This window comes from Alternaria viburni (assembly GCF_023758015.1).
Source record: "Alternaria viburni strain BMP 2772 chromosome Unknown scaffold_5, whole genome shotgun sequence".
NCBI classification, from domain to species: Eukaryota; Fungi; Ascomycota; class Dothideomycetes; order Pleosporales; family Pleosporaceae; genus Alternaria; species Alternaria viburni.
The window spans coordinates 1,534,214-1,558,402 of record NW_026055774.1 but is presented as its reverse complement, the minus strand read 5'-3'; the positions used below and the strand labels follow the sequence as shown (position 1 = coordinate 1,558,402).

Sequence of the window (24,189 nt, the reverse complement as noted above, 5' to 3'; positions counted from 1 at the left end):
CCATCGAGTCCAGCCTTTGGTTCGTCAACTTTGACTAGGGTAAGCGCAGTTAGTTTTGGATGATAGAAGATATGAGAAGCGCTTATCTTCCAGTACTCTCAGACCCTGCCTTGAATGTACACATGAATGTACCGTTGAAGTCGCTGTATACTCTCCAAGGCTGCCATGTTCGCCCATGAACGTATACGTACGGGCCGGTCCGCGTAAGCCCATGGTTTTCTCCTGGAACGAAGCTCCACGTTTTGGTACCCCATGCAGCTAGTGCCTCCAAAGCATCTTCCTGAAACTCTACCTCCTCCAGCTTGGCGCCATAGAAGACAACAGTGTTGCTGAATACCGGCTGAAAGACATCGTCTTTCTGGAGCTTTTCTATTCGCAGAATTCCAAGGGTGGATTTCGATATCACCTGGCCTGGTTCGATAACACAAACAAGAACCAACGTGAGAGTATTGTGATCGAAACTAAGGAAGTTCTGTAATGTTTAGCGGGCGATTGCGGCAAGACGGAGAATGTTGTGATTACTTGACAATGCTCGATTAACACGAAATCAACGTTGTTGACACGAATCTTTATCTCTTCGTCAAGACAGATGTCGAAAGTGTCGAAATGATCAAGCTCCAGCAAAGAATGTGCCGACTGTATTGACATTGTCGTCTTGAGAGGGGCAAGGTCTCGCATAATGTAATACTACAAGAACGCACGTAAAGGACGGAGCAAGAGGACGGAGGAGAAGGGTTCGAGTAAAGGAAGTCGCGAGGTCTGTCCGATGCGTTTGGTATTCGTACCTCGTGCAAACACCACCAACGACATTGCCGCTGGACCAACAAACGCACGGGCGAAACTGCCGCACCCACAGCCTACCACGTACGCGACTGTGAATCCGACCCTTAGGAGCGACCACTTCGAATACCTGGGAAATCAGAGGCTTTTTGTTTCCACAATTCGTATGAAGGACGATCGCTGCATGCAGCACGCGCAAAAGGTGGTCAAGATAGGCTACCTATGGAAATGCAGGGTTACTCCGTGTGTATTACGAGGCCAGTTTCACGTAAAGCACCGACCTGTGTAAACTTAAATGCCTGGGTATAATTTACATCTTGATGTCAAAGCTCGTCCCGCACCCACAACTACTCGTCGCCCCCGGTATGCCGTTGATCTTGAACTGGCTCCCGATCAACTCCATGGTATAGTCCACCGTGCTTCCATTCAACAGCTCCAGACTCGACTCATCGATAACGATCTTCTCTCCCTTCTCTCCCTCAAATATGGTATCTTCCTCGGTCGCCGGGTTCTTGGATAGGTCGGTCAAGTCCATGAGGTACTGGAAGCCGTGGCAGCCGCCGCTCTCGATGCTTACGCGCAATGCGAGGTTCGGGTTGTTATCGCCCGAGGAGATCTTCTGAAGCCGATTCGATGCACGGGGTGCTATCGAGATCAGCATGGGGTTGCCGGAGTCGTCGGTGCGTGGGTTTTGGATCGCTTGGGCGGGCTTTGCGGTGGAGGCGTCGGATGATGTGGCGAGGGCTCGTCGTGGTATGTGTTGTGGTTGTGAGAATGCTAAACCTTGTACTGGGATAAGTCTTGAAGTCCCTCGTGGAGATGATGGCGCAAGAAAGTCGAGGAATAGCGATGGCGAAGTGGCGTGCGGTGCTGCTCTGCTGTACGCTCGCATTGATTGAGCTGCGGCGGCGATAGGTTGGGCCGGCCGCCGTGTCGTTGTTTGTCTTGCTATCCGCAGGCACGACGCGCACATAGTTGAAGGGGAGGCCATTATCGCGATACCGAGGATGTGGAGGGCGCTGTCGCGATGAAGGTTCGCGAGTCTGAGGTCATAGCTAGGAATGTCACAACCGACGGGATCCAATCAGACGCGCCCTCACACTCGGGGTTCTAGACCGCTGAGGCAGGCACAAACCCCACCTTGTGCCGCCGCCACCATCCATCGTACGAGCACCAGACTGTTCCAGCCTTACCCGCTCAAGCTATCTACTTATCGTCCCTGAAGCCTCAATGATAGTGCTACATCACCTCTGCACAAGCTTTGTCTTGTCCGAATCCTGGTAGCTCTTCCTTCATCACCAGCTACAATGCCCAAACACCACAACCCTTATTTCGCTATTCCACAGGCGGAACTGTGCAGCGACGAGTTTGCAAAAAACGAAGATAAGAAAGATGACCTGAGCAAGTTGAGGGACGAATTCGTGATTCCGACAAAGGGCGACCTAAGGAACAGGAAGTTCGGGTTTCAGCAGAACGGAAAACCTGCGAACACGCGCGAAGACGACGGTGAAGAGTCCATATACTTCTGCGGCAACTCCTTGGGACTGCAGCCTCGGAGGACCAAGGAATATGTGAATCGCTATCTTGATACTTGGGCATCTAAGGGCGTATTTGGTCACTTTACCGATTACGAAGGAGGCCTGCCGCCATGGCTACACATTGATGATGCGATAAAACAACAAACCGCGAAAATAGTCGGTGCACTGTCTACCGAAGTCGTCGTAATGGAGACATTGACTGCAAACCTGCATTTGCTCATGGCAAGTTTCTATCGACCGACCAAGGACAGATACAAGATCATCATCGAGGGCAAGGCGTTTCCCAGCGATCATGTAGGTTGATGCCGACATGCTATCAGCGCTTGGTAATTAACGACTTGTAGTACGCGGCTCTTTCTCAGATTGCCCACCACAACCTCGACCCGTCTGCGCTTGTTACCATCGACCCGCCCTCGGCCTCCTCACCCTACCTCTCCAACGAACACATCCTCTCCGTCATATCACACCACGCGCCTACAACCGCACTAGTGTTGTTACCTGGTATTCAGTTCTACTCGGGCCAGTTCTTCGATATAGAACTCATAACGCGTCACTGCCGATCACTGGGTATTACAGTGGGCTGGGATCTAGCGCATGCAGCTGGAAACGTCCCGCTGAAGCTACACGACTGGAACGTAGACTTCGCAGCGTGGTGCAACTACAAATATATGAACGGTGGTCCAGGAGTCATCGGTGGACTCTTCGTACATGAGAGACATGGAAAGGTGGAGCAAGTATCTGCAGCTCGAACAGACGGCACAAACGGCGTAGCCAGTAACGGTACAGAACTCGCCTATCGACCACGGCTGAGCGGCTGGTGGGGAAGCGATAAGAGCAGTCGATTTCGAATGGAGAACAAATTCGTTCCCATTGCTGGTGCAAGCGGGTTTCAACTCAGCAACCCTAGCGCGCTGGATATGACTTCCGTCATGGCATCGACAGACGTCTTTGCGTTGACAAACATGGACGCGCTACGTCAACGCAGCCTTAAACTGACCGCATACCTCGAGGCGCGGATCCTGAAGTACGATGGAGGAGAGCCACCATACAAGATAATCACACCCGCAAACCCGGCTGAACGAGGCGCGCAGCTCAGTGTACTTCTTAACCCGGGGTTATTGGATCAAGTCCAACACTACATCGAAGAGCGTGGCGTCGTCGTTGATGAAAGAAAGCCTGACGTTCTGCGCGTTGCGCCTGCCCCACTATACAACTCGTTCCACGACATTCATCGATTCATTACTGTCTTCCACGAAGCTTGTCGCGAGGCCCTGAAGGGCGCTGGGCAGAAGGGTGCGCATAACAACGAAGTACCCCAAGGCATTGCCACTGTATGATCAGTACCTTTCAGTGCGTTGGTTCAAGCGACATCTGATCGTGAACGAAAAGCGATGTAATTTATAATACAAGTAATACATATACCCAAGCAATACAGCATTTTCCAGATATCATGTTCAAAAGCTACATTCAAGAACGTCAACACTATATGCAAAACACCGTCATGATCCAGAACCAGATGAACCCCACGGCGCGCCCGGACGATCATGCATCGCCTATGCTGCGCCTTTGCGAAACCAAACCGCCTATGCCTTAAGCGCAAAAGAAAACAGGCTATCCATCTGCACCCACTGCCTTCCATTCCTCTCCAACCACCGCTCCACCACACCTTTCAGCGTGCCAAATCTCTCTCTGTTGACTTCCGCCAGTACCTTGATCTTCTCCTTCCTCTCCATGTCTTCCGTCTTGACACCACCATCCATTGTACCAACACGGTCGACGTCGAACAAGGATTGGTAGTATAACAGCTGGTTCCAGACGTCGCGCTCCTTGATCTCGTAGGTCATTTTGCCCAAGCAATCTCGAGCGAGTCCCTTTGGACCAAGACACCGGTGTCCATAGACGGATATACTTCGCGTCCGATTTGAGCACTGGGGATCGTCGCATACAACGTGACCTGCGTAGTAGGAAGCGAGAACTTGGCGGATGGAGGATTCGAGCTGAGCCACTACACTGATGTTCTGTAGTATCTTCCCACAGCCTTCAGCAGGACATTGTATACCACTGTGCGAGATGGTCTGCAACGATACCGACGTTGGTGATGTCGAAGAGAGGCCTTGGAATGGGAATACTGTCGTACATCCTCGGCAGCGGAGCCAAAGCGGCGAACATGATTGGAAGCGCACAGAGTCTGGGATCTGTGACTCCAGAGGGTGGATTTCGGTGTCTTGTTGTGCGCCTCCTGAAACGGTACTCACACGGTATTTGGATGTGTCAAGGCCAAGACACGCTGCGAGGAGAGTGATGTTTGTTCCGCTGATGGGCGCGCAGAGACGCTCCACTGGTGGCAGAATTTGCTTGTGGAGGTAGTAGTCAATGTCGGGCTTCAGCTCACTGTCGGCTTTCAAAACTTCGTCAACGGGATATGCGTTCTTTGCTGCGCTCTCGGCCGAGCCAGATGATTCACCTGTGATGATGAAGCTCATGACATCTTTGGCCTTGACGTGTTTACCCTTGGCTTGAAGGCGAAGTGCGACTTGGACAGAGGGCATCGAGTTACCGTTGGGGTACTCCTTGGGGTTCTTTCCGAGCTGCGTGTAGATGGTGTACTTGCGAGCTGGAACGGCGTACTCGCGCATCTGTTTGCTCAGCTCGCGAAGGTGGTTGTGGATCTTCTCAACGACTACTTCAGGATCTTCACCACTAAGTAGGAAGTTGAGCAATTCCCTATAGCATTGTTAGTACGCCGTTATATATACCTCCGTAGGCTGGAGAACTTACGTTGATGTCTCCTTGGACAGAGCACAGTACTCCCTGCGCCTCATGTCGAGACCTTTGACTTCGAGTTTCTCGATGTACTTGCCATCGACAGGGACCATGTTAATGGCAGCATATTTCTTCTTCGCATGCAGCAGGATACGGCGGAAGACGTTGTCGATGTCGATCTCCAAAAGCTTGTAGCTGTCGTTGACCTCTTTCTTGAACTCGTTGCCCAGCTTCAGCGCATCCTGAATGTTATCGACGTTTGTGTTGATCATGACGGAATCAGTGTCACCATAGATGACGCGCAATGCCTTCTCCTCGGCCATGTCCTTGGTTTTGCGGAGAATCTCACGACCCTTGTATGTCGTGAGCATAGCGAGTGGTCGAGCGTAGAATCGAGACTTGGTGTATCCCAAACATCCGTACATAGAGTTGGCAGTGAGCTTCAGAGCCATTTGCTTGATGTCCCAAGTTGCCAACTCATCTGGAGTGGCATCCTTGGCCTTCATGAGCTTCTTCACCTCGCGACGTCGTGAGACGAGTGTAGCAATAAGGCGCGGTAGGATACCTTGGTCTTGGTTTGTGGGGACTTCGGGCACCTTGTCGTCATCTTCCGAGAGATCGGATCGTTCGACGGTGGTGAAGCAAATGTTGAACTCCTGGATGATACTGGGGTAAAGGGAGTTGAAGTCCATGACCAGAATAAACTTGTCGTAGAGACCCTTCTCGGGCTCGAAGACAAGACCACCTTTAAACTTGTCCTTCTTTTTGGCATCCGCACCTTCTTCGCCCTCGGCTGCTTCTTCCTCGGCCTTTACTTTGCTCTTGCCCCACTGTTTATCCGGGCAAATGTACTTGTTCTTGTGGAACTCGTGGAGCAAAATGTACTCGTTACGTTCGGCACGAGTTCCACTCAGTGTTCGGGCCCAGGAGTTACCCGCCAAGTTGGTGAGAACCTTGGTGAGTGGAAGCATTTGCACCTTTATCGAGATCGCAGCGATGAAGTAGGCGTCGGCTTGGCAGTGCTTGATGTAGTTGAGGAGACCCTCCTTCGTCGTCGCCCAAGTCTTGAGCGCGGCCTCGTTGTCGAGCTCTTCACGTCGCTTGTTGAGCCCAAGCTGGACCATCTCCTCAAGACTCCACGATTGACACTTGGGCATCAGAGACTTTCCGAGATCATTAGCCAGGTCACACAGCAAGCGACCAGAAGCTAGTTGCTTCTCAGCGAAGAAACTTCCGCCGCCCTTGCCCATGCTCTTGGGCCAGTCGCTTCTCTTGAGTCGCCCAATGCGGTGCCATCCCGGTGTCTTCTTTTCACGCAGACGGCTTAGCAAAACGCTGTAATCCACGTCGTCCAAGCGATGTCCGACGAGGACGTCCGGGTCGTGCCGCTGGAACATCGCCATCAGCAGGCTCAGAAGTTCCTGCTCAGTCTTCTTCATGTACATGTTGCCCTTAACCTTCTCCACTTCTTTGTCAAAGCCTACTGGGAAAGCTGCGCCGTTCGGCCGCATAATGGTGAAGCTCTTGCACTGCATCTGGTCCACGGGTGTCGTGTCGGTCAAGGAGAAGTTGTCGTAGATCATAGCACTGGCGACCAAGATCTCTTGCTTGTTGTCCTTCGCGTTGAAAGTAGTCCGTAGGGAGAGACTCATGAGTGTCATTGGGGGTGCGTCAAGATTGTCCGACGCACTGACGACTGTTATGTTGTTGGGCTTGCTGACTGCAACTTCAAGCTTACACCAAGAAGCGTTTGCAACAGAACCAAAGTCGGGAGCATCAATCTTGAGCCAGCACGGTCCCATGACGTTCTTCCAGAGCACGAACTGCTCGAAAAGGGATGTGTTGGTTCCGAAGACGTGAGAAAAGGTTTCACCCTTTAGATCAGAGGATAGTGGCATTTTGTCGTATCCATAAAGGAGCTTCAGGTAGTCGGCTTCCTTGGGTATGTCGGGCAACTCGAAGGCGTACTTCCTAGTACACGGCTTAATCTTGTGTAGATTTACGCGGTGCTTGCTCATAATAGAGTCAACCTCGTCTGATACATCGCTCAGGCCAACCTCTTCGTCGGTGGTTACCCCTCTGATGTGACGGTATTCACGGGGTAGGAAATATAGCTTTCGGAGGATGTTATCGACCTTCACAAAGCAACTGACGTAGTTGCCCGACTTCTTGTCCTTGACCTTGCCGAATAGACACAAGCTACCGTTGATTTCGGTGTAGTCAATCCAGAACATGCGTAAGCTACCATCCTCTTCCACCGCGTCCTGTGGTTGTATCTTGCCCATGCCAGTGGTCGCTGGAGCGGGGCTGCTCATAACGTTGAGCTTGCTTGTAACGTCGTTCCAGGAAGAAGCATCGACAGGTGCTGAAGAAGGTGCAACGGGCGACGAGCTGGCGGGTGTGGGATAGTCTTCTTTCTTGAGCTTTGCTATCGGTCGCCTACCCGCCATGTTGACACTGGTGATTGGCACACCAAGATGTGTCGTGGGTTGAGCAACCTCCATGAGGTCATCTTCGTCTTCTTCTTGTTTGATCGCAGGCTGTGCTCTTCGTTCTACGGCTTTGGCGACAGGTGACGATTGTAGTGGGAGGTCGCTCATAGGCTGATCATCGTCGAGTACGGGGAGGTCGTCATCGTCGACGTATGCATTCGTTGCCGGTGGTGTATCTGGCATGTGTGCGTCTGAATCATTGCTTCGCCTTGTAGTCGGAGCCGGTCGGTTCTCCGAGATAGGAGGTGAAAGTACGCGTGTTTTTCGGCGTGCCTCTGTTTTGACGGGTCGCATTCGGTTCGTGGATAAGCGGACGGGGTTTGTGTTCATCTCGCCTAACAGGTCCTCCATGAAGTCCTTGTCGGCGGCGGTGGCAACAGGCTGGGTGCATTAGCATTGAGATTGGGTGGGGTGATGTATTACAGTATTATACCTTTGCTTTAGGTGCCTTTGCAGCGTTCTTCGCACTGAAGTACTTGCTGATGCCATTGTCGATCTTTTTTCGCTTCTCCTCGTCTTCTTCGCGTTTCCGCTTGGCTATCACGCGTTAGCTGTAAGTCGTGCGTACGCTTGATGATTGACACCATACCAGCCTTGCCCTTGGCGGGCCGCTCGTCGTCTTCTTCGCTATCCGTGGCAGCATAGTGGTATTGACCCTGTCCGTCATCCCACTCTTCTCTGCCGTCATCAACGTATCCCTCGCCCTCGTCGCCGACGACGAAGTCATCTTTATCCAGTCTTCCCCGCACAATCTTCTTGTACCCCTCTTCGTCGACCTCGTCGTACAATTGCTCCTCTTCGGCGACTTCGTATGTGGACAAACGCGTCTTGCCCGCCGCGCGGTTCGCTCGCAATTCGGCTAGTAGGGCAGCGCCAGTCTTCTTCCCTACACGCGACATGATGAATTATAACGTATAGGGTATGCGAGCAAAAGGCGAAGTGAAGAAATTGGGGTATCGGGTGCTCTCGTGGGCGTGTTTGGAGGGCTGGCGGGACGACAGGTTAAAGTGCAGGAGCGACGCGCTAGTACCGTGCACGCGACGCGACGGACAGTCAATTAAGCGCGCCAAGCCACTACCCGAATTCGTACAATCTATTACTTGCCCGCTACAATGCCCCTTCAACACCCCACCATCATCATGGCGACAGTCTCTAAAGCCCCTCTGGTCTGGATAGACTGTGAGGTAGGCTTGATCGAGATTTGTTGCAGTATTTCGTTGACCCTGTTAGATGACCGGCCTGAACACTGACAATGACACCATCATGTCTCTCGCCGCATTCGTCACTGATGCAGACCTCAACATCCTTGACGAAACTGGCTATGAAGCCGTAATACATCACGACAAGGAGCAGCTCGATCTTATGGGCGAATGGTGTACTAGCCATCACGGTCAGTCGGGTTTGACTCAAGCCTGCATCGATTCCACCACCACTGCCGAAGAAGCAGCAGAAGGGCTACTTGCCTACATCAAGAAATTCGTACCTGAACGCCGCACTGCTTTGCTTTCTGGGAGCTCTGTACACGCCGACAAGTCTTTCCTCGTCAAGCAGCCCTACAAGGTTGTCACCGACTACCTTCATTACCGGATCATGGACGTCAGCAGCATCAAGGAGGCTGCTCGTAGATGGGCACCCAAAGCTACTTTGAAGAAGATACCACGAAAGAAGATGTTGCATGAAGCACGTGCAGACATTCTGGAGAGCATTGAGGAGGCGAGGTACTATCGTGAAGCGTTCTTTCTGCCACCAGTGAGCACAAAAGAATCGCCACAAGAATGAAAGGGGTTCTAGTAATAGCTTCATAAGACATGTTATCAGAACTCTTTGTCGTAAGAAACACTCCGTCATGGATTTGAACGGCTCGTGACTGTAGACCTTTGGTTTCATTACTGCACATCACCTTGAGAACATTGAGTTGATGTACCCGTCTTCTCGCTTCAGCCAAGACAGTTTTACTTCCGTGGTCAGGGATCAGATGTAAAGTTTGCGATTTTTCATCGCAGGGTATCATGTATTTATTGTTGTTCTATCGACACACCCTCAGTGCCATCATGTGCCTGCCAAAAGCACCCTGGATGTCTGCCTCTCCACGATGATCAGCTCACTTCTTCCCAATGCTGAACCCCCTCGTCATATAATCCGCACTATTTCCTGCCGATGCCTTGTGCTCCTTCTTGTTGAACAGACTGTTCACGTTGTCATTCTGAGCCATCTTCCTCCTTTTGTTGCGCTCTTCCTGCTCTTCAAGGACTTTTCGCGTCAATGAAGCTGTGGCAGAGTTCTTGATGCCGTCATTCGCCGTTGTTGTAGATTTTGCTGCAGCCTCCTTCTTTGCCTTTTTATCTTCGTCTGACAATGTTGGTTTCGCAGTGCCGTTCTCGGCGGCAGATGCATCGCCCTGTTTCCGCTTCTTCTTGCTGCCGGGTGCTTTCTTGAGCGCATGTGTCAGGCTTTTTTCCTTCAAGGTCTTCATACGCAGGTTCAATCGTGCGATATCGGTCGCCACGGTAGGTAGGATAGGTATGATGTCGTTCTCTGCGTACGGTTCGTTACACTGGAAGTAGGTCAGTCATCGCGCCTCAGGTTCAAAAGTCCAATTGGTACGTACTGTCAAACACGCCCTCTCAGCAACTTCCTTGACGACACTTCCCGCAAATGCATGTCCGCAAGGAACAACATAGACGGCTTTGCTCCCCGGTCCTAGCCTCTCGCCTGTGATCGGGCACTTCCACTTCTCTCCCAAAGTCTTCTGCACCTCACCACCGTCTTTCTCCTCGATTTCAAATTTCACCTCCACGACATCTTTCAGCCCCTTAACTCTATCCCCGAACGTGCCCAGTTCTGAATCTTTCACACCCCCAACCTTCTTCATCTCCGCCTTCTCTGCATCCTCGTCGTCCTTCAGAAGGAACTCAATAATGGAGTCCTTGTTGTACAAAACGCCAGCTGCATCCGAGACCACAGGACGAGCGAGAGGTTTGCGCGTAAGAGGATCGGTGGACCAGGCGTATTCTTGTTGTTCGGTTTGCGCCTCCTTGATTTGAGCGGTTGTGAGCGCTTTGGCGGCTTCTTTAACGAGTTCGCTGCGTTTGGGAATCGAGCCACCGTCGTTACCCATTTTGTAGGGCTTGGCTTCAAAAGTAGGTGATCGGGTGTGTGAGCGATGGTGATGAGAAGCCGAGGGCGTGCGGCGAAGCGCGGAGGTTCGAGTAGTTTTGGGACGTGCACGTGCCAGCTCGACCATACCTAGCCCTGGATGTAATGTACCTATGTAGGAGAGACCGAGACGAATTGGAGTAACTGCACATGTTTTGAAGCTTGTATCACTTCCAAAAGAATCCATTTCACGAGAAGAGAGACCGAGATCTTGAAGGAAATGATTGTCTAATGCAAGAGGGTTGCGCTGTAGTGGTTAAGAAGCAGCATCGTCTTAAAAGCTATGTGTTTCGACTAGAGGATACAATGGTACTATACAAAAAAACTGTAGAATGCTCTTGCTAAGAGGAAATACCTCATTACTGTCGGAGCCTAGAGATTGCGTAGCTCTCCCGTTTCATCAACCTTAAATGACCGGGGTCTCCTCTTTCGCTCGAATGGCTTTGCTGGCATGGCTGGCCGCGAAGGTCTCTCTAGTGGCCTTGTCCATTCCTTCTTCCACGACGGTCGTTCATCGCCTTGCTCGCTTTGCCCGTCTTCATTTTGCAGATATCCGTGTGGATCGGCCTCTTCAGGTGGCTCTCCACGCACTGCATTCGCCTGCCCACCCTTGAACATAACCCTCTGGATGAACGCGGAGAGCCTGGCTCTCTCTTTTTCAAACGGACTCTTTGACTCCTCAGCAATAAGTTTCGAAAACAGTAGCTTATCGTATACGCCCTGTATTTTCTTCAGCGCATCAATGGCGTCTTGTCTCGCTTCGCCCTTCAAGTATTGCGGGCCGCGACGCCCATAGTTCGTCTGTCCAGCACCAATGGTCAGTTGAAGACGGATGTTCTTCACGAGGGGGTCAAGTAGAGTGAGTGCATCGATAAAATCCGCGCCTGTAGCCAATGGAAATGAGACTGCAAGTCCAGCATACATGGTGACGGTCTTGGGATCTGCGTCTTCCAAGATCTTGGACATCATCTGCAAGATCTGACCTCCATTTTTGAGCGAGTTGTGGTTGTTCTTGTCGCGAACGCATGTACTCATTGCGATTCTGAATGTACCAGGCGGGGGCGTGATACCCTTGTCCATCATGTCTTGTTGCAAGAGCAGCACTGCAGCACTAGAGGCACGATTCTGACGGAGATTGCGCAGACGCATGTTGAGGTTGTTCACATCAGCAGTGATCTTGTACGTTGTTGGGTCGGTCAAGAGGTCCCAGTATTCCTGCGCGGCCTTGTTCGCCACAATCTTTTGGCATGCTTCTTGGACCAAGGAAAGCGTGTTGTTGCCCGGTCGAACGTAGATGAGAGGATTTGATACTGCACTGCCGACGCCTTGAGGCGTCAGAGCAAGGAACTCGTCACCACGCGTTGGGGCGTTATCTGGAGAGAGATGGTCGTCATCGATACGGTATTGTTTCGGTACGTTTGGTGCTCGCACGCGTGGAAGGCCAGCAGTTTGTCGCTCGACTGAGCCTAATCGAGGAACAAGTCGAGGTATGTCCATTGTCTGCTCCACTAAGGAGAGCACGTCGTCCCAGTCTCGCGGTCGACTGCCGATCAATAGCAATCTTCCCATCGCACAGACGAGCTCTTCGTCAATAGCCAGATCTGCACGTCGCCATCTCCCAACGATATCTTCCCACATGCGCCGCCCCTCCATGATGCCGCGCTCTTTCCTTGCCGCCGTCTCCTCCTCGCTCTCTCCTTTGGGCGCATCTATCAGCAGATTTTGCCGTATAGCGTTGAGTATGGTGATGTATGTGATGGCATTGGCTGCTGCTGGCCCGTTCTCTGGTATCTTCCCAGCCACACCCCACAAGGCATCCATATCTCCTGCTCTTGCACACACTCTCAGCGCAGCATTCGTGTGCATGATCGATGGCTCGACTCGGGAATTCGGTGCGGAGAGCGAGTGGTAGATGGAGAGGGCTTTGCTAAGAACACCGGATGTATGCGCATTCCACGAGAGGCCTCTGAGAAGAATCGTGTACGTGTAGGAGTCTGGGAATTGTGCGCGCTTCTTCATCTGTGGCAAGTCAGCATTACCCCTCATGTCTTCGCGCAGGCTATGCGTACATCGTTGTAGACCTTGATCGCATCATTGACCCTCTCTTTGGCCAGGTAGTGGTCAATGATGTGGTTCCAGCTGACAATGCACTGCATGGAGTGGCTCGCCATGCGCACCAACTGCAGCATCTCTTCCACTCTGTCTTTCTTCAATTCGTTCCTCACAAACGTCGCCAGCTCCAACGGATCCTGCAAGTGACGCAGCTCTCTTTTCCTCCTGTTCCAGTCGCTATCAGACATGGACGGGTCTCGCCGGCCGAGCCTCGCTAGATTGGGTGTCTCGTCGTCTGGCTGGCGTGCCGACGACTGTCGCAGCGCTGTAGTTTCCCTCCTCTTCCGGTTCGCCGCGAAGGCCGACTTCTTGAAGTGGTCCTCTCCATCGCGGTTGAATCCCCCTGTTTCGCGCGAAACGGTCAACCCCTCACTCTCCGCGTTGGTGGCACCGTGGGAGGATAGCAGCCGTTGCTGGTTCGGGTGGAGGAGTAAATTTCCGCTACGACGGAGGCGGTGCGCATTGGTGGCCGGGACATCGAGCGCCTGTATGCATCGCCAAAGACAGGCACGGCAGTTCAGCATCAGGTCGAGAGAGCGGTTCGTTATGGACAAATGGCGTGGCATGTTCTAGTCTGGAAAAGTTGCCCACTCGGTAGCGCCCCATCTCCGGGCCGAACACGCCAGCACGTGATGACCCGAGACCGGATCGCCCGAACCGAAGAGGAGCCTCATCTGTGTACTCGCGTGCTACTCAAGACGGCGTTAGCACATTAGCAGGTCTGGTATGCCGCTATGAACCGCGCCGCCTCCAGCACGTCCACTCCGCACGCGAAGAAGCAACCCAGCCTAGGTCAGACTTCCCGCGCCCCTCTAGCAGCAAACCATGCCTACCGCCAACAAGGCTGAACCTACACTACGCGCCTCCGAGCCTCTGGAGCCGAATCAACGCTATATCGCGGGAGCCAGAGCCAGCCAGGCGCACCACCATCATAGGGCTTACTTTGATCCTTCCCTTCTAACCCCAGCGACCTAGCAAGCAAGCAAACTAACACTGTCGCATAATGTCTGGCGTACGGCAGGGTCTGGTGCTAGCGCAATACCGCCCATTGAGTACACATGCGTCTCGGCCGATGTTTTCGCTTTGTTTACTAACACTGCTGAAATCTGGCAACATCAGACGTTCGTCGATATCATACACAAGTAATGCTCGTCCAGCATCATCATCGGTGAGATGAACATGCACACCGAGCACCAGAGAATTTGCCCTTTCACAGCAGAGCCCGACGTGGCGGGATCAGGGTTCAAAAGGGCCATCATGTAGGTAAGCCTGGTAGTCGGCTGTTTAGGTGCTACAGGGCCCGTACGTCTGGCATCTGTTGCAGGGAGGATTGCGTGATTAGTTTCGTGTGAGGCGACGCTGGCATTGTATGGACGGGAATCTGCGCCGCTGTTGCTTGTGTCCTGTACGAGGCGAGACTGCTGTGCCTGTGCTGCGTGTGAGGTGGTTGCTGTTGTTGTGGGTGCTTGGAAGCGGTGCACAAGACAGATCCGTCTGCGGCCACCGTTTATGACCTGAACGGTCTATCGTGTGTATCTGCAACCTCACGATTGGTAGACCGGCATGCTCATTTGCCTTGACGCGTTGTCTGACGAACAAAGATCCAACGGTGGCACAGCGCCAGTAGATGCACGCCCACATCCAGGACCCTCGTCCCCTCGTGGCATCGGGACCGAATCCTTCAGCCCAGGCTACTGCTGTGTAACATGTGCTACCCAGCCCTTGACACGTCCATGCCTTAACCAGCGACAGTAGCACAGCGAGCGCATGCACACCATCCTGCTAGTTTCCGCCGTCAGTCATGGACTGGCGGCGCCGTTAATGTCTGCCACGCCAGCCAGCGCCTGCCACTCCCCTGGCTAGCTTGCAAGCCCGCTACCCCAGTGCCCTTTGCAACGGCGCGCCCAGAAAGCAACCCAAGGGCCAGCGCTCGGAGCATCAGCGTAGTTTGATCGGACAACGGTCTGATGTGCCACTAGACGGCGATCGTGCAGATGCGCCTTTGCAAGATGCTAGCGTGTCGATGGTAATTCCTAGTCGGCTTCGCGTTCAATGTACGCATCTCGATGTGCATCGTCTGCGGAAGTCGCTGCGATAATCATCGACGTCGCCTATGCCCAGCTTCTTTGTTGAGTCGCTCATCCTGGCAATTTGCTGCAGAATTTTCTTTCCTTTGGCGCGGCGGTTTGCCGGTGAGGGACCCAGAAAGAGGCGTCATCACTCATGCGCATTCGGATGACATTGCCCAACACGATCACCATCGGAATCTTTGACCCAGCGTGCCGCGGCAGGAAACAGTCCATGCGCCACCGTTCTCCAAGATAGAGCTTGCTTTTTTCGTGAGTGGAGAAGAGTGTGTGGGAAACTTCGCCAGCCATTCATCGAATGCATCTCTCCTGCCCCCAGCGGACCGTTCGTCAGGGCGCGAACGCTCGCATGACCAAGCAAAAGTGATCCGAGGATTGCTTCGTGCAATCGTAATCGATGACACGGAGTAACAGGCCATACGCCCCTCCCCTCTTATTCTCGGTAATATTGAACAGCGAATATGCACTCTCGCCGTCCTATCAGCGCTCACGGCGGCTGTCTCTCGTTACACAAAATCACCCACAGGCACACTTACTGCACGCGAGACGACCACACGCATACACTTCCCATCGACACACCGAGCTTCCGCTTGTGTCGCTATTCTCGCATGCAAATGTCGAGTGTCATATCGGCATGCAATTAATATATTTTGACTATACAACCATCATGCAGCCATAATTCCTTGTGCCATTCCCACCCACATTCCGCTCCTTCCCTATTCGATACGAAGAGTGTGCCTCAGAACTCAGTCGAACCCAGGCGGTACTTTCCATTGACCCTGAATACGAGCCTGCCCTCCTCATTGTGGTATGTGTGCTATGCGTCATCACCGGCGTAATACAACCTGCCTCCAACTATGTTGCGACATGGCCATGTGCAATCGATTGGCTGCTCGCGTTCAGATTATTCTACATGACACCCCTGCCCCGGGCGAATCAGCACGCAGGTCGGAGCCAGCAGAATAAGTCGTGTACTCGAGTGAGGTGACACTTGAGAAATTCGCGGTCAGTTTTTGAGCATTTGTGGTCTGATGCCTCGATGCGATCTGAATCCGAGACGGGGGGATGCTCGGGCAGTTCAGTGGTCTTGCAGTGTGTGTGCGTACGTGGCGGCAGGCATGCGAGTGATAGAGTGAGGAGCTGATCACCGCTGCGAGGGCATGGACATGCATGTGGTGCTAGAGCCTTGGAGTGTAGAGAAGCGAGGCACGTCCTGTAAGTCCCATCTATCTATGCTGAGCCTTGAAACACGCACAGACGCTGAGATGTCTTGAATACGTCCAAAACAATCTGGTCTGGCCATGGAGCGCCTTCGCATCAATCATGAACTAAACGAGACATGCAGACAGTCGGGCAAGTACGGCGACAGTGCAGTACAAGGCACGACGTGATATAGACGTACACGGCAATGTCTTGGTTGGGGAACGGTACGCTTCAGTCACAGCGTCATCTTTCCGCACCCTTTGATTAGCTTCAAGCGGAACCGTCTGATCATGCGACTATACATCGTGTGAAGTACACGATACCGGAGTTGGAGGCAAAAGCTGACGGGTAGTATCATGGTGACCCAGAGTCAACTTCACATTGGTTTGTTCCACGTTGCCTGTGCGAGGACACGAAAGCGGAAACAGAGGCTCCAATGATGCCCAGCGATGTTCCCAAGAAGATCACACGATAAGCGAAACATGAGAGCAAATGAGCGATCAGATGAAGAGTAATAGGTAGATTGTTTCTTGTTTCAAACGCCTTTTTGCATGCAATGGTTCTAGCCCCCAATATGAACAGGTCTGTCTTCGGGATTTTGGAAAGCCTCTTGAAGTGATGGAAGATGAGAGGAAAACCGATAACGCAACCTGCATAACGTATGTTCGAACAGCTATCCTCGCCCTCACTTTCATGGTATCTCTCGAGACATTGTAGCAACTCCCCGACATCGATCGTTAGACCATTTTCAGACCGAGCATCGGTGCTGAAGTAACCTCCGTTGTGAACACAACCAATTAGAAACATACAGCCGCCACCAAATGGAAATGCAAGCACCGCCCCATAGGAAAGATGCTGAAACTGTTGCATAGGCTCGCAACATATAGGCAAAGAACCACCGTAAGGAGAGTCGTCAAGACTCGCTTGCTCTATGCGACGGAGCAAGCGAGTGCGCTTTTGGTATACCTGAATCTTGACCATCTTAATCGTCTTTAAACAGGTCGTCGAAGGGGTCGGCTTCTGGACTGGCAGGACGTTCCTAGTGGTTCTGCTGGTACATTTGCGGGTTTTGTCCGTAGGGCGACTGGGGGTAACTGCTGTTGTTACTATTTGGACTGTTGTACGCATTGCTGTTGGGGGTGGCATACTGAGCCATGCCCTCGGGGAGACCTGGACTCTGCGTGCCGTACTGAGGAGCAGTGCTGTTGCCAGAGGCTGCAGGTTGGTACCCGATGGGAGGAAGTTGGGGATGTTGAGGAGGTTGACCAGGGACGCCGACCGCCTGTCGCATCTGTCCATAGACAGGCGCTTCAGGAGCGCCTCCTTCGTGAGCGCGCTGCTGCACGTCGGCGCGGTGTCGCTCTTCGTCGGCTTTGCGTGCAGCCTCTTCCTCCTTCTTCTTTGCTTTCCATTCTTTTCGGATTTCTTTGAACTCTGTAAGGTGAAGTTAGCATCGTATATCAGGAGTGTTAAGACGCCAAGAGAATTAGGCATGGGTCGACAGCTATTAGCTTCCGTCATGAGAAGCTACCCAGTGCAGCGGGGACACGACCATTATGGCGCTGCGCCAGCACGATCCCAAGGGCCAACCTAGCGCACTAGTTTTGCAAGGGCCACAACTACAACAGCAATTGATGTCCCATGAAATGGAAAGAACATACCTTCAGGAGTGCGCTTTGCGCCGTGCGATTGCATTGTGACGTGCGCATTCAAATGATTCAGAGTACCATATGCTTTCTCGCAACCATTCCAACCGCATTTGTACATGCGTTCAATTTCTTCATAGCGCCGACGTGGTCGCTTATGTTGTTGTGCGCCAGGAATGGGTACAAATGAGTATACTGTGGATAGCGGATGTCCGCCCTAATTGTGATGGTCAGTTTAAGGGTTCGACCACGTTGTGACAAACGAGTAGCGCGACAACAAGCGCATGCGACGCGTGCCGGCTAGCTGGTTGAAATGCGAAGCTAGATTTACTTACAGTGGGTGGTCGCTGAACTGGAGAGACCATTGCAGGCGCAGGTGGCCCAGAAGTCGCAGGATGCCCGTAGTGCATACCTGGCTGAGGGTAGTGGCCTGCCCATTCAGGTCGCGAAGGGTACCCCATGGGAGTTTGGGGCTGCCCTGGGTAATGCTGCATGTCGTGGTGAGGTGTGTAAGGCGAGTACTGCTGCTGGTGGCTTGCATATGTTGGGCTCGTCTGCGCGGCGATTGATGGATCTATAGGAACATCCGAGTCAGACTTGAGTTGTTGTGGTGATTGATGGCCATTTGCTTGACCATCTGGGAGAGGCATTGACGGACTCTGTTGTTGCGCCATACCACCGGGTGCTTGCCCTTGAGCGCCGGGTTGATACGAACGTTGAATGTAATCCGGAAACGACCCTGATCGAGCCGACGAAGGATTCAGACTGTAGTCTGAATTGGGGGTGAGGTTGGAGGAGCGAGGATCTGGTCCCGGGGGAGGGTATTGCGCAGCAGATGCTTGATCTGCAGAGGTTCCCTCAGAAGCTGATTCAGGAAAGGTTGGGTAGGGCGAGCTCAAACCTGACTGCGGGTAGTCTGCTTGCCGTGCGTCCATAGACTGTGTAGATTGGCGAGGTGTCGAGGGTAGCTAGGCTCTAAGCTGAGGTTGGATGGTTGGATGCGTGCGCCCACGAGGAGGGATGGCTGCAGAGATATGTCCGTCGCAAACCGTCTTCGGATGATTTGCCGCGGTCTGTGGAAGACAGGCAGCTAGGGCGTATAAAGACGTAGCCTCAGTCGAGCCAAGAGAAGCACAGCCAGAAAACCGGAGAAGCAATGTGGTCAGGCCGTGGGTAGCGTGGAAGTTAAACGCGGATGATTTGCAGACGGTGTGGTTTCCACGACGCCCAGATGGAGGACAAGCAGTTCGGCAAATATGCACCGTCGAAAAGATAACGCACGGAAGGCGCAAGCTCGAGGACACCGGGGCAGGGGAGCAGGTTAGCGGGCAGAGATCTCTCGAATCGCGGAGCAGTTGGCGCGGTGCAGAGTGAAGTGCAACGCAAAGGTTACACAATCGGTGCTAGTGGTTGACGAGCTTGCGCTGCGGGTCTGCTGGGGCGAGAGTGAATTTGGAACACAGCTAGTGACAGCGCGACCTAAAGGCCTTTTAGACTGGGTGGCGCGCGACGTGGATTGGCCACCAATGGATCGGCCTGGAGGGACTGACGGCTTACCCAGCAGGCCTTAGCACACCAGATGAGGTAACGGACGGCCGTAGCGGCGAATACAGGGGGGCCAGTCTAGTCGGTAAAGCCGAGCCGTGACAATGGGAATGGTTACTGTTCTGGGTTGAGTGGCTAGGACAAGGTTGGGATGGCGCTCGCAGCAGAGTGTGGGACGCTGGGCGCTCGAGGGTGGGCAGGAGGGGCGTGCGGGTCCGTGTAGAAGTGGCGCTAGTGACGAAGAAACCGGGTTGGGGTGAGCTTGTTCGCCGAGGGTGAAAGGGTGCGTAGGCGGCCACAGAAGGGGCTGCGGTGGATGCGCGTCGCTGACTGGCTCCGCAGCCACTGATGGGGCAAGAAACACAGTCGGCCCGTTGGGAAATCGATGACTGAAGGTTTCGCTCAGACTCTGGTTCTCGCAGCACTCTCGATTCCCAGAAAGCTCAACTAGGCCGAGCGAGCCGAGCGATCACCTCCTGGCCGGACAGCGGGCTTCCGTGCAAGTCTACAGTCGAGGCAGCGCAGTCCCGGCACGAGAGCAGAGGTTGCTGTCGGAAGCGCGCGCACCTACTCCACGGAAGTGGACCGTCAAGGGTGGGCGATCTGGTGCCGTCTCTTACGGGCCCAAGTGACTCGCGGCGTGGCAGGACAGGCAGGACAGCTGGTGCGTATGGGCAGCGCTGTGGGGTGCCTTAGTGACGAACGCGCCGGGAGAGCGGCGATCGTCTTGCTGGTGGCAGTTGCACGTGTAGCAGCGCTGAGGCGTGCGACTTGGTGTGCCTGGGGTCGCGAGCTATCGCCGGTGACGGCAGCGTTAGAGCCAGGTACCGGTCGCGCTGGTGATGATGGATGAGCTGGGTGAGATTCGCGATGTAGGCTAGAGTGAGGGCTAACGCAGAAGCTGGTTAGACACCAGAGTGGCAGCCACTAGTGAGAAAAATAGTCCGACAGCATGGGCACGGGCCCTTCTCCGCTGACTAACCTGACGTACTGACCGCCCTTTGCACCCGTTTGCGCGCTGCAGGCCTCAGCAGCCCCGGCAGCCAGCCTCGGCTTCTGCCCATGTCGTCGCCGCCGCGCGCGTCCTCGTGGTGCTGTCGCGAGACGTGCAAAGAAGAGGCGGCCATGTCTTGAGGCTGAAAGCTAGCCCGCCGCGCTAATGGCGGCATGGTACAGTCGCGCAAGGCCTAGTACCCAAACCACGTTAGGGGAGCCTCGAGCTATACACGACACTTCACATAACACCTGCGCAGCTGCTCTCTCCAGCATCGCCGCCGCCGCCCAAAAGTTCTGCCCACGACACCCTCACCACACGGCCGGGCAATTGCGGGCCTCGGCAAGAGCGGCCTGCAAAACGTCTGTCTGCATGCGAATATTGGACACGGCACAGACCTCGAGGAGCGGCAATAATGCCCAATGCGTCAACGAGAGCGAACCCCCAACCGACGTCTCCAGTGCGGTGTGTGAGGGTGAAAAGCAACTTGCCTCGATTACCCGCCGCCGACTCTTCGGTCCGTGGCCGTCATCGCTGTCTCTCGTATGGCCTGCTGCGAAAATGAGAGCTCTGCCATGCCTCTCGCAATCTTGACGAGCATCGCATCGCGGGTCCAGCAATACACGCAGCCAATCCCTGGCTTCCGTCCATCCCGCCTTTTCGCTGACGGCGAGCTGACTTGTCCGTCACGGATAGTCGTCATCAACTGACACGATTGCCCACACCAGCGGTATCAGCCCGAGAGTTTATCCTCGCGCCGCGGCTGCCATGATAGGCACGACGCTGCAGCTGTTTGAAATGCCCCCCCCTCTGCTCTCGCTCTTATTTCCGCTTTCGCAGCATCAAATCTCAGCACATCAGTGCATCTGGGAGCGTGACTTTTTCCATGATGATGTTTGACCCTTGCACGTCCGTCAGCAGACCCAAGATTGCTGCGTCTACCCACGTTATCGGGCGTATATTCCGACCTTACTATTTTCTTGCGTCTGCTTGGCCTCGAGCGCACGAAAACGTCGGCTAGCACTGTATCTCGCTGCTGTCAGCTTGCGAAAAGTGGGCCCTGGCTCTTCGTGTATCTTTGCTTCTGCACGCTGCAGTGTGCGAGTCTCGGCAGCCGTGCAGCACTGTCGACTGCCGCCGTCCTCGTCATGTCCATCACATCGCATTGCATCAGCGACGTGGCCTACCGCATCTCCACTACTCATCAAAAACAGTCGTGCGCCCCGTGAACAACAATGAACATCTCCAAGACATGTCCTATTCAATCTTGAACGCTGTATGCCTGATTCGGTTGTCCGCATCCGATGAGCCCTGGCCCCAGCCACTTCTCGCATGCCCACGGCCCTCCCTGCAATCGCCCGCTCCGTGTGCTCGTCATCGATGTTTTCAACATGATTGTTGTGGAAATGGCGGTTACAATGCGGATTGTTCTGTGCCCCCAATAGAATATGCGCTGCTCGTCCACATTTGACGTGATTGGACATACACAACCAAGAGTGATCGGACCCAGGATCATACGAGCAGAAGCCGCTAACTATCGCACACACGCCGTCGAACGGGAGCGGGAGGTAATCTCGATCACAGCGCGAACACCACGCCGCGAGTAGACTATGTCGACTTCAGACTCTTGGTGCTTCTACCTCCATACACAATGTTCTAGCGTGATAACTGCAGCATTAAGGCGTTTCTCGAGTCCATCCCAGCACCACCGTCAAAGTGCCCCAGCCGATGCCCTTGAAACAGAACCGGGATTCGCCGTGTCAAAAGATGACGGTGAGGACACTACATGCCGCGCAGTACTCAGCCGCTTGCAAGTGTGATAGAGGACGTATTCTTAGCGACGGCTAATGTCTGGCACTCCTCGTATCCAGGAACGCTCTCATCTGCTGGTGGAAGTTGGGCGAGCGGGTGACACTACAAGGGCGCCCCTGCCCACAACACGAAGTGGGTCTGTGGCTGTTCCACGTCTTCGGTTGAATAGATCCGCCGCACTGCTCTCACGTGGCTGGAACAGTACGGAGATGTTCAAGCCAGGTGAGCGATATTTTTTCAGTCATGGCGGAGGAGGTTGGCGAAAGCACAGAGTCTACCCAAACCACAGGTCACAGTATGCGGGCGGGTACCATACTGGCCGACTTCAAGGCCGGCCAGGAATCTTGGTAACTGTCAAACCAATGTCACTGCGGCATCTTGATGCACACACATACACACATACACACATGCATCAGCTGCCCGTGTCCGAAAATCTTCGCATCTCTCGTTAACTGACACGCGGCATTGCGCGCAGCCCAGCGGGATACCTTCCGTCCATAAATTGAGGTAGCGGAGGCGACTTCCACATGCCACCTGCAGCGCTGTAGTCATGGGCCTGGATGCATGATACCCTTGTTACAGAAACCTTGGACCTCTGCAATTCTGCACAGTCTCTCCCCACTGCAACCCACCAGCAGTCTAGGGGTCGGCTTCCATGAGCTTGCACTAGCCTGATCATCAGGTGATTTCAGTCTGCCAGGTGCTAAGGTACTATGGCGAAGTAGACGTGCGTGGCCATGGTGGTGGTGGTGAAATGCACACATGCACGTCAATAGCTAGGCGTGTGTATGATGCTGTGTGCGACGTCGGTGCGAACTCCGGATCACGCTGCTCCCGGGGTCGCACAACGCCCTGTAGCGCCTTCCTTCTTCAGTAACCCGCGCTTTTGCAACTTCCTCTCATCACAACTGTAAACATGTCCCCTAATCTCCCCGATTCGCCTTGGCCTGCTCTGGACCACGTCCACTGTTCTTCGCGATGCTCCTCGTCTGCAACATCGAAACCTTGGTCATGACATAGTTCTGCATTTCCCAACCCACTTTTGTTTGGAAGGCCCATACTAAACCATTGGCCGTATTACCCGACACACCATCTACGGCATTGACAACGGCCATGCGCATGCCAGCACTCCGGTTTCTGCGGAATCATGGCCCACCCCGTTTGGTAATGTAGGTGCACCCGAATCACGATCTTCCTTGACAAATAATGCTTCTTCAACAACCCTACTTAGTTGCCCGCGGGAGCTGCACCCAGAGCCACCGAAGAATGGCCGACGTTGGAGCCCGCAGATCGTCTCTGCCTCCTTGTCTCGATGCGACATGGCGTGAGCTTGGCCTGCGCGCTGTGCCTCATCCCAGTCGTCACCTGCATTTGCTCCAGGTCTCTCTTGCTCGTCTGTTCTTTCCCTACCTCCTCCGCCCATGACTACGATGCGTTAGCGGATCTGAGCGCTGCTTCGAACGGACATCTTCACTGTTCGACTGTTCCGACTTTCTCCACATTCCGCTCTCTGCAAATCTTCCCGACCCCGAGTCAAGAAAGGCATCCGACACACTTTGTGGGAGCACTGTATCCGATGGCCAGGCCACAGGGTCGGTCCTTTCCAACCCATGAAAACGCAGTCATGAGATGCATGTCTGTCGGCATCTACCCGCTACAAGTTGGCGCGAAGGTTTCTGACGACTGTCCCCAGCCCCCCGTACTTGGAACACGTCGAGTCCCCGTCGAAAATCGATAAAGCTTGTTGTGTGTTAGTTTACAAATGTGCACGATGAAACGGAGTCTAAAGCTGGGCCGCCAATTCGCCGGGCAATAGCGCGATCTAGTTCCAAGATGCGATTTTCTGGTTCAGCACAAGGCTCATGCGTTCCAGTACGTAGTTAGTGGCCGGCGACCTGTCACCCACTGCCCGAACTACAGTTCGTACAAATGCCTTTTGCATGAAAGAACACGAAAGCGAGCTGCGTCATGGGCCTTTGGCTTTGTTGAGCCACATCTTCCCTGCTGTTGGTGTTGCCATCGTAGCAGCAGCCGTCTCTTGCGGCGCTTGAGTCTTGGTCT

The 24,189-nt window shown here is 53.8% G+C and overlaps 7 protein-coding genes across 7 annotated transcripts; 2 read left to right on the top strand and 5 right to left on the bottom strand.

Moving 5' to 3' along the window:
* Positions 1 to 1,090: 1,090 nt before the first annotated feature.
* Positions 1,091 to 1,753, bottom strand: J4E79_003416 (uncharacterized protein; the record flags this gene model as incomplete). The annotated part of the gene is made up of 1 exon (XM_049352310.1): positions 1,091 to 1,753. One exon carries the CDS (start codon positions 1,751 to 1,753, stop codon positions 1,091 to 1,093), a length of 663 nt encoding a protein of 220 aa, XP_049213781.1.
* A 334-nt stretch (positions 1,754 to 2,087) lies between these two features.
* Positions 2,088 to 3,655, top strand: BNA51 (Kynureninase 1; the record flags this gene model as incomplete). The annotated part of the gene is made up of 2 exons (XM_049352309.1): positions 2,088 to 2,612; positions 2,663 to 3,655. 2 exons carry the CDS (start codon positions 2,088 to 2,090, stop codon positions 3,653 to 3,655), a joined length of 1,518 nt encoding a protein of 505 aa, XP_049213780.1.
* A 246-nt stretch (positions 3,656 to 3,901) lies between these two features.
* On the bottom strand, positions 3,902 to 8,472 carry J4E79_003414 (uncharacterized protein; the record flags this gene model as incomplete). Its single annotated transcript, XM_049352308.1, has 4 exons — positions 3,902 to 5,042; positions 5,097 to 7,954; positions 8,007 to 8,110; positions 8,142 to 8,472. The coding sequence occupies 4 exons, from the start codon at positions 8,470 to 8,472 to the stop codon at positions 3,902 to 3,904; spliced, it is 4,434 nt and encodes a 1,477-aa protein (XP_049213779.1).
* Positions 8,473 to 8,712: 240 nt separating this feature from the next.
* Positions 8,713 to 9,352, top strand: J4E79_003413 (uncharacterized protein; the record flags this gene model as incomplete). Its single annotated transcript, XM_049352307.1, has 2 exons — positions 8,713 to 8,757; positions 8,804 to 9,352. The coding sequence occupies 2 exons, from the start codon at positions 8,713 to 8,715 to the stop codon at positions 9,350 to 9,352; spliced, it is 594 nt and encodes a 197-aa protein (XP_049213778.1).
* Positions 9,353 to 9,674: 322 nt separating this feature from the next.
* Positions 9,675 to 10,691, bottom strand: J4E79_003412 (uncharacterized protein; the record flags this gene model as incomplete). Its single annotated transcript, XM_049352306.1, has 2 exons — positions 9,675 to 10,127; positions 10,182 to 10,691. The coding sequence occupies 2 exons, from the start codon at positions 10,689 to 10,691 to the stop codon at positions 9,675 to 9,677; spliced, it is 963 nt and encodes a 320-aa protein (XP_049213777.1).
* A 410-nt stretch (positions 10,692 to 11,101) lies between these two features.
* Positions 11,102 to 13,407, bottom strand: J4E79_003411 (uncharacterized protein; the record flags this gene model as incomplete). Its single annotated transcript, XM_049352305.1, has 2 exons — positions 11,102 to 12,748; positions 12,799 to 13,407. 2 exons carry the CDS (start codon positions 13,405 to 13,407, stop codon positions 11,102 to 11,104), a joined length of 2,256 nt encoding a protein of 751 aa, XP_049213776.1.
* Positions 13,408 to 17,170: 3,763 nt separating this feature from the next.
* On the bottom strand, positions 17,171 to 17,826 carry J4E79_003410 (uncharacterized protein; the record flags this gene model as incomplete). The annotated part of the gene is made up of 2 exons (XM_049352304.1): positions 17,171 to 17,565; positions 17,793 to 17,826. The coding sequence occupies 2 exons, from the start codon at positions 17,824 to 17,826 to the stop codon at positions 17,171 to 17,173; spliced, it is 429 nt and encodes a 142-aa protein (XP_049213775.1).
* Positions 17,827 to 24,189: the final 6,363 nt, after the last annotated feature.